Genomic DNA, 9,367 nt, shown 5'->3' with positions numbered 1-9,367 from the left:
TCTGGGAAAAATTAATATTACAACAGATGAAACATACTCCAGTCTTGGCAAGAGGGAAACGATTAAGTAAACTGAAGTCAGCTTTCTAGGAATAGAGTAGGCTGCAAAATCATTCATTTATTCCTGCTTTTCTTGTCTGCCTTTCAAAGGAAGGCCAGGCACGAAGCATAAGCAGTCATTCTCAAAACTCAGGGAAAGCCTTCATCCCCAAGAGTGTCCTTTGCTGCCTCTCACCTGGGCTTGGGCTCAAGCTCAGGCTCATGCTGCAGGGGAAGACAAGAGCCCCAGCCCTGGCTGGGCCCTTTCATAGATATCCTCTGCTTCATGTACCCAAAGTCTTGAGCCCATGGAAGCAAGACCTGTCAGGTTATCAAATCAAATGTTTTGATGTTTTCTAGCTACTATGTTAGGTCATTCTCTCTCTTAAATGGTCCTAACAGGGGCAGAGAACTTACCAAGAGCTGATTCCCATCAGTTCAGTTGAGCTTTCAAAGGCAGATCAGGATCCTCAAAAATTTGCAGAATTTTTCTTTGGTTGTCTTTTGAGGCAGCCTTCACAGTCCTGCCACTTCTGACTGGCATTTTGATTCCTGAGACACAACAGTCTTTCCCTTCATGTTCTAATAAGTCTTAACCTACAATTAGCATCCTGGAGAAAAGTTCTCTGAATCTGTGATTCACTGTACAAAATGATTACTATCATTGTGTTTTCCCACCCTTCCTCTTGCTGGACAAGCAGAGGTTCTTTGAACAGATGCAGTCTTGCACTGTGTGCAGCTATGGCTTTTAGCAGCACAGACTCTCACCCTGGGCTGAGTCTGAGTGCTTCAATGATACAAAGAATAAATAAATTTTAATTTGCTCATTATGGCAATGATGGATGCTATATATAAAATTAAACATATTCACTAATACAAAACAAACCTGACAACCTCAGCAGCAATACCTGGCCAAGTGCGACACCTCTTAACATGTCATAGTTACCTTACAAATGACATTATTCTGACTGTGGAGCCTTCTCTCCACAAAATAAGCTACTGCCCGCTGCATCTTTCCAGTTTGGCAGCTTGATGATAACAATTTGACACAGAGAAGCACATTAACTGATTCCTTGTAGGAATCTGCTCCAAATACAAAGATTGTATTTGAGGCAGCCAGTTTTTTAACCCAATGTTAGTGAACAGACAGTCAGTGATTAACTACCCTTCCATCTCTAGACACAGAAGACAAACCGCTAGGAAAAAAAGGCTTAGGCTGTGCAAAGCTTTTTGTTTGCCTTTTTTGCTTTGTGTTTTTTTTTGTTTTAAATGACTTTGCCCCAGACTAAAGCCAAGATGTGCCCATGCGGTATATCTAGCTCAACCTTTGACACAATCGATGTAGCTGTTAATCATTTGTGCATGACAAAAAAAAAAAATATTTACAGGAAAGACCTCTCCATACACGGGACCTTTGCTGGCTGGGAAATGCAGTTCACATCCAATATTTCAATAGCATTAAAAGAGAAGTTAAGATTATATGCACAGAGAACCCTCTAGATTTAACTGCACACCATGACAGTGATCTTGGTGTGTGAAGATGTCAAAGCAACCTGCTCCTGTTTTGCCACCTCTCACTACGCACATCTTAGTGGTGACCATGCTTCCTCCTGAATTAGCAGAAAGAGGTTACGTTAAAACAGCAGCAGAGGCCCAAGAGACAGAATTTCCTACATGTTAACATACTTTTCAGAGAGAATTGAAAAGCAAAATCAGGTTTGCTACAAAATTTATAATCTGGTTTAATCAGAGATAGGGCTAACACGTAAAATTCACAACCACAGCTCATTTTCCACTTCCTTGCAGTTTGGGGCTTAGCAGGTCCATGGATCCATGGGAATGTCGCTTTGCAACACTGCCTGTGTCCTCTTCCTCCAGCCTTGATCCTTGCAACACCGCCTGTGTCCTCTTTCTCCAGCTTTGATCCTTGCAACACCGCCTGTGTCCTCTTCCTCCAGCCTTGATCCTTGCAACACCGCCTGTGTCCTCTTTCTCCAGCCTTGATCCTTGCAACACCGCCTGTGTCCTCTTTCTCCAGCCTTGATCCTTGCAACACCGCTTATGTCCTCTTTCTCCAGTCTCGATCCTTCTTCATTGCTGACTGTAATAGCTGTGTCTGTCTGCTGAGCTGTTTTTAATCCCAAAGCACTTAGTGCTAACAACACTGTAAGTCCCTGAATGTGCGTTTCATCACACCTGAAAATGAAGCCTAAGTGTCCATCATGAATGCTGCGCCTTCAAGTGCAATGCATCCTTTGCAGAGTTCATAACACCAACCTGTTTGTTACCCCTTGCTCCCTATAAATAAAACCTGTACAGTTTCACCAAAGATGATTTTTTTTAAATGGCAGTTTCCTGTCCAAAGAAAAACAGTGAAACATACCAGAGATGAAAGGCAATATGAGACAATCTTTTCATTCCCTGCTTCATAAGTCATAATGCATTTCCTTCTGCAGAACATAACTGGCTCATTCAAAGGTAAGAGGAGGCTCACCCACTGATTTTAATGGTGAAGAACATAAGGTGGCAAATACATGGTAAAATTTACAAGTAACAAACCCTAAGGAATCTTTTTAGACATTTACTACAACTGACTTCGTTGCATCACCATTTTTGTTATTAATACAGTTATTTTCTGGTGGTAAGGCTGGTCTCTGAAAGGCCCTGGATATAAAAAACTCACCTTGTTGAGCTTCTCCTTTTCTGGCTTTGATTCACTAAAAATAATGCCTTATAGTGACGCAGTCCAAATCGGGCACAGGTTCACCTACTCTGAAAGCTCTGACTCTGAGGTCCTGTGAAGATGGTAAGACGGGGGCTGCAGTAATGATCAAAGGATGAAAAACCCACCATGCGCCATCCCTTGTCGCCATCTCCTCTCCATTAGACCTCAAGATAATGCACACATAAACTCATTTTCAAACTAGAAACACCGTTTTTAAAAGAAATAACAACATTAATAATTCGAATGTCAAATAGTACAAAATTTACAAAAAATGCAACATCTTACAGTATTGTAACTTCTGCCTATTTCTAACACAAACGGCTTCTGACACTGAGAGCTTTTATTAGACTTCTAATAACTATCTGCTAAAGAAGACAAACATGCCACAAAAGGTCTTCACACTGCGAGTACCTGGCAATAATTCTTCATAATCCTTTATTTTCACAAATGTCTGAGGCTGAATGGACATTGATTTGCTGCCCATTAACCTGGTTTTCTTTTAACGTATTGTGATTTCCTTTCTTTGCTGGTGGAGTATTTATAGAAGTGGTGCTGCGAGAGCTATGAAATAGGGTTGAAAAGCCAGAAAATAATATCAGATCTTAAAAGACCTTTTTAAAAAAAATGCATTCTGTATCTGAAAGCCCCTTGAATGGGTAACATTTCAGGTTATTCTTCTTACTGAGATTTTTCAGGTGCTGATAAAACATTTTAGGGGTGATAGATGAGCCACAGGGCAAACACGTCCATGAGATAAGACTATTTAAAGCTCTAAAAACTAATAGCCAGATAGTCGTTTCACTAATAGACCTGATATTTCCTGCCTCCCGTAGGATAATTTTAGAAAGAGACAGGCAATGTTACAGGTAATCAGGAAATTGTATCAGGATATCTCCCCATATTCCTCACTGTCATGCTGAAATGTATAATTCAGTTTGCCCACGCTTTCAGACAGCAAGTAAAGCAAGAAAAAAATACCCTTCATCCTTCCCCATGCCAGCTCTCTGCTTTACCTTAGGTATTAAGAAAAAAACCCGAAAGGCTTTTAAATGGGCCCGATCCTAAAAAGTAAATCAGTATGAGAAGACCAACTTGTGGAAGACCTCATCACAGGAGAGTCAACAGAAGCACTCTTACAAATCATGACTTTAGTAACATCAGACCACAGTCAGGAACAGGGAGTGAGTCCCACTGATTTCACATACAGGAGCAGGTCATGAAGCATGAGCAGATTTTTAAATGACTCACATATTTTCCCTAAACCCACATTTTCTTGTTGCCAAATGGCCTTTCACTTTGTTCATTCACCACTGTGTGCTTTCCATGTTGGCTTAGGGAGACAATTGTAGACAATGGATTCAAACCTCTGTAGAAAATTGCCAAGAGATACCCCCTTTCATTTCTCTGAAATTACATTCTTCTGATTGAGAACAATATTTGCCAGAAAACTACTAAAATATGAACCTGACAGGACATGAGTTGTTCAGTAAGAAAAGAAAGAAAAAAGGAAATAGTGCATGGGAACATATATCACAATGTAGAAAAAGGAAGAAAGAGGTTTGCTTAGCCGTTGCAGGAACTGTCACTGTGTAGTGATTAAAGCACACAAAACATTGCCTTTAATCCAAAGTAAGTGAATTAAAATTGCACGTTCCCAGTCTATACAATCAATTGCTTTCCCAGAAGTCACTGACATGGAAAAGAGAGATCTGTCAGAGTCCTCACTTCTATAAAACCGCAGGTTGAATCTGCAAACTGTTTGCTAAATAAATTCTCATTACTGCAGGAGATCATGGCCTTAATCAGCATTAGTTAAAACAGGAACGTTTTCCGAACTAGTTGTGTTTGAGCTGGATGCTCTCATATACAATCTACAGACTCCTACTGCGCTTAGGTTACAGCGATATTAATGCGATACAGTACACTGACACAGCACAGTAAGAATCGGATTTTCTTCCCCTTCTGAACAATGCCATCACACAGCCAGGTCCTTCCTACTTCAAGATTTCTCACCACCAGCAGACTAGATCTCAAACCTGCACATTCTGAATTTTTAAACTGTGTCTGCATAGCAACGGTGCAACATGAGCCAAGTTTTCTCATTTTTCAACATAAAGCAACTTCACTGTGGGGGTACCAGCTGAATATCAGTAAGACTAGATTTGGCCCACATTGTAAAAATGCATTTTAGTTTAAAACCATGTTTAGCTGTGTCTTATTTCACTTTAAGTTGACATTTCATACTTTGTTGAAAACTACATAGATCACGTTCCTCCTTCCAAGGACATCTGAATACAGTTAGCTACTTATGAAGTCAAAATGACATTAATGCTAACATGTTTTTATCACAACAGAATGACCTTTATTCTTAGGTGGGATCCAAGTATTTCAGCAATGTTCATTGACAAAGGCAATGAATGTTTCGGCATGACCTACTGGACATTTCTGGTGGATGAGAAAGGGACAGGACAGCAAGAAGACGACAGACAATAAAATATATGTGCACACATCCACACCTCTTTCTCTTCCTATATATACACACGTACTTCCTACTCTTTAATTTCAATGTGGTATCTTGCATATTTGCATTATTTGCCTGGCAAAGAACGGTACCATTCCTTATCTCGACTGAGAGATCCAGTACTCCGTACCTCTGAATAACAAACAACTTTATTTTGCATGTGGCATCAAGACCTTCACACCAGCAAAACATCTCAGCCTACCCCACGCATTGCCCCAGCCAGTAGAAAAGTCCAACTGAAATAGAAGGTGGTAACATTAATATGTTTTACTGGATCAAGGCTTTGCTCCCAATTCTGTGCATATTACTGGAAAGTTTTTAAATTTTTTTACTGTCAAAATTGTTATGTTTAAATGGACATTTTTCATTTTAAGTCTTACTTGAAGAGGAAAATGTGAGCAAAATCAATTACAGCTTCTCATGCCACAAAGGTACCCCAAGCTTTGGTAGCAGTGCACAGCATAGTCTCTCACAGGAACGTGAGATTTTACAGGAGGTGACTAAAATACCTACTGGTTTGGGACACTCATCCTGAAGCAGCCAAAAAGAGGCCAAAAATAGGGAGGCAGCAATTAAAAGCAGCAAGTTAAGTATTTGCAAGATAAGCAACTCTCAGTGTTTAAGGTTAGGTATTCCCCAATTGAGGCGCTTTTTTTTCTCCTTTCCCAGAGATTTCCACTGTCAAAAATATTCACCATGACAGACACCCACACTACACTATAAGAAAGACAGAAGGGCAAAAGCTATTAAACAAACTTACTGAAATTATGCCTTTTTAAAATGTTTTTATTCATAACAGTATTACATGGTGTGTTACATAAATTAATGGAAAAATTCTAAAAACTGTTGATTTTTTTTGTTGTTGCTGAATGCGTATACATAAAGTTAAAAATAATGTGTCCATATATGTTAACAAATGGTCATTATCTGAGGTAAAGTTAAAGTAGGTTTAGAAATGTACTGCAACAGTCATTTTATCTTTCTCATCTTTATTAAAAAAATATGTGTCAGAATGCAGAAATAAAAATGAATGAAAACCACGGAGTAAACATTTTTGCAAAGAAGGTGCCCAGTACGTTAGTAGATGAAAGGTTTCATCAGACACTTGGATGACTACGATCTATCAAAATATCTTTTCATGACAGGTAAAGATCAAGAACCTACAGGGGATGATAACAGGATGGCTGGTGGGATTCCCTGGTTTTTAAATTTAAAGTGACGAATTTAGTGCTAGTGAAGGATGAAGGATTAAACAATTGCACAAGCTGGGTATTTTAGTTATCTACAATACTGGTACAGTGCAGAGGCCTTCCAGCCCTCTCAACTCAGCATCTCAACCATGACAAAGACGATCTAATCATACAACAAGACAATTCAGAATTCGTTTTTATTTATGAGCATTGGTAAAGATAAGACAAAGGTCCATGGTGATGGTCCAGCTGTCTCTCATGAGACACTAAAATCCCAGCCTCATTCCCTCGGCACCTATTCGCTGCAAGGACTACAGAAATGGTCTGCTTCCTACAAATATGACGTCAATGGATCCTCTGAGACATAAATCTCTTCTTTGTCCTCAACGTTTTACCCCATAACTGGAAATGCACTGACAATACTAAACCTCAAATGTCTATAATAAACCAAAATTGCCTTTGTGGCTCTGTATGTAGGACAAAACCCAAAAGAGCCAGTGAGGAAGAAAGTAGCACCACTGTGCAAACTGGGAAACTATTCTTAAAGAAATGTCCTTCAGAAACACTTTTACCTCTGCTTTTAATCCTGAAACACTCAATCCACCAAGTTTTAATTCATCTTCTCCGGTTAGAGAACTTGATCTTCCTTCTAATGGGAAAAATAAGATTCGCCACAAAGCTGTTTGCACATGACTTAAGGAATAAGCATCAAATGACCGTGAATGGGGATAAAAGTTCTCTTCTCTGCAGGTTCATTAGGTCTATTCACAGCTAATTTTTCATTCACATACATTCTGCAACGCACATTTCTCTAATTTCTCTAATTCAAAATAAAAGACTGGAATCATGTTGTGAGATTTGGTTGTACATATCAACAATCGCACCCTGGTTATTCTGTCTTCTAAACCATTTTTAGCTTATAACAGAGATGAAAGAAAGTAAAATATTTATAACTCCAGGCCTATTTTAATCATGACAAAAATGTAAATCCTAGTGTGTCAATTTAAAAACAAAATCTGCACAATAACCCTAAAAACTGATTAATCATTTGATTTCTTTAACCTTTTTTCCTTTTTCTATTTTTTCCATTTTTTTCATTTTTTTTTCTTTTTTTTTTTTTATTTAGTGTTAAACCACTAAATTCAATATACTGTAACTGCATAGGAACATCAGGAAAACACATTTGACCTGTATAACAATTCTCTGTAGGGCAAAAATATATAGATTCTTTATGAAAATCATGTGCTAAACATACGAACCCAAACACTGCACTTTTGCTTCATAAATGTAAAAAAAGGAAGTTTTAAACTCTCTTGTTCTGTGTGTAAACAGTTTGATGACTTCTATGCAGAGGTTCTGGAATCGCAAAGGAATGTCAATGAAATGTGATTTCTTGTAAGTGGAGTATGTCCGTGTGAAAACTAGATCATAAAATCATGTGTTCCCATTAATTTCACTAGTCGCTGACAAGCTGACTGCTTTTGGCAAATGCACTTGAGCTTCAGCCCATTATCGTAAGCACGTGAAAAAACGTATGTGATGTGAGAACCACAACCTGGGTTTGCCACACCTCCCAAGCGCTGCAACTTGCTACCTTCTCTACTGTGTAATGGCATTAGTAAAAGAATTTTTCATAACATTTATATTTACAAAAAAACTGGCAATTTTCATTCAAACTCCTTAAAGCCATTTCCCCTTTAACATTTAAAGAGTTTAACAGTAAGATTTTTTTCAAGTTATAAAATAAAAATCCCATTTGATTTTTCTGATGTACAAAAAGTGATAAAGATGAACAATTTGATCACAGAATCAGTTTGTTATTCCAAAATCCATGCCATCCTTGTCCCATTTGTAAAGTCTGCTTCATCCAAATTCCTAAACCAGAATCATACCAGTATTATTTGGCAAATGATTTTTTTTTCATCAAAAATGGCACACAGAGAAGAAAACACTTGTCTGCATAGCATTACAGCAGCAAGATACTGAAGAAACAAAAATATTCCTTTTCTGCACTTCGTTTAGAATTTCCTAGGAAATACTGACTCTTTTGTCTTTCTTCAGTGGGACTCGATGTCCTTTCTCTACCCACAACATGAGTATTCAAACAGAAAAGCAGCATTTCTTCCTCATGATGCGCTAGAACTTAAAGGTCCATTTGGCAACATTTCCAGTCAGGATGGATAAACAACCGAGTTTTATTCTGTGGTTTCAAGTGAGGAATAATTTCCGTAGGAGGCGTTTTGCTGTTAGATCTGTCCCTTATACAAAACTACAGAATAAGAAATAAAAAAAAATATGACACTGCCAGTATTTTTTTTGTTGTTGTTGTTCAAATACGTCTACACAGGGGAAAAAAAATTCAGGATCAGCCTGATGTAAATGATGATGAAGAACATGTCACCGTGACATAAAAAGTGCCGACTTGTGCCCAAAAGGCTGTTGAATGATGCCACTGCTACATACAGATTCTGCTTTTTGCTCAAAAGAAAAAGAATGTCTAATGCTCAATAAATTTCAGATGCTCATTATTTATATGTGGCATACAGAAGATAACAAATGTTTAGAAGACCGAGGAGTAAGATTTCCTAGTCTGGATACCCATGACGCGTGGGGATGGGGCTGGACTTGTGGTATGATAAGCAGGGAGAGTTTTTATTTTGTGCTGCCATAGGAATCTGCCATTGGTTGCCAAAAAAAATGTCAGGAACACTCGTAGAGCCAGTCCAGGAGGGCAATCATCTCTCCTTGTCAGACAAAATCAATTGGAAAAAAGCATGAAAGCCAAAGACCTGCCATGTTGTTGGGTGTTGCTTGAGTCTTGGAGCACCACAAGCCTGTAACAATGCTATTTCTTAGGTCTGTTGATCTGGGCGTAGAGAGGTTCTGCTTCCTG

The 9,367-nt window shown here is 38.6% G+C and overlaps 1 protein-coding gene across 16 annotated transcripts in view; it reads right to left on the bottom strand.

The window, feature by feature from the left end:
* Positions 1 to 6,657: 6,657 nt before the first annotated feature.
* Positions 6,658 to 9,367, bottom strand: part of DAB1 (DAB adaptor protein 1) — a 477,466-nt gene continuing 474,756 nt past the window's right edge. For all 16 annotated transcript variants that reach the window (XM_064455005.1, XM_064455003.1, XM_064455002.1 and 13 more), the window contains one exon: positions 6,658 to 9,364. In XM_064455005.1, coding sequence (XP_064311075.1) covers positions 9,327 to 9,364 — 38 coding nt within the window. In that variant the 3' untranslated portion in view covers positions 6,658 to 9,326. The remainder of the gene's footprint in view (positions 9,365 to 9,367) is intronic.

This window comes from Phalacrocorax carbo, chromosome 6 (assembly GCF_963921805.1).
Source record: "Phalacrocorax carbo chromosome 6, bPhaCar2.1, whole genome shotgun sequence".
Classification (NCBI taxonomy): Eukaryota; Metazoa; Chordata; class Aves; order Suliformes; family Phalacrocoracidae; genus Phalacrocorax; species Phalacrocorax carbo.
The sequence above is the reverse complement of the archived record's forward strand: the minus strand, read 5'-3'. Positions and strand labels throughout refer to the sequence as shown.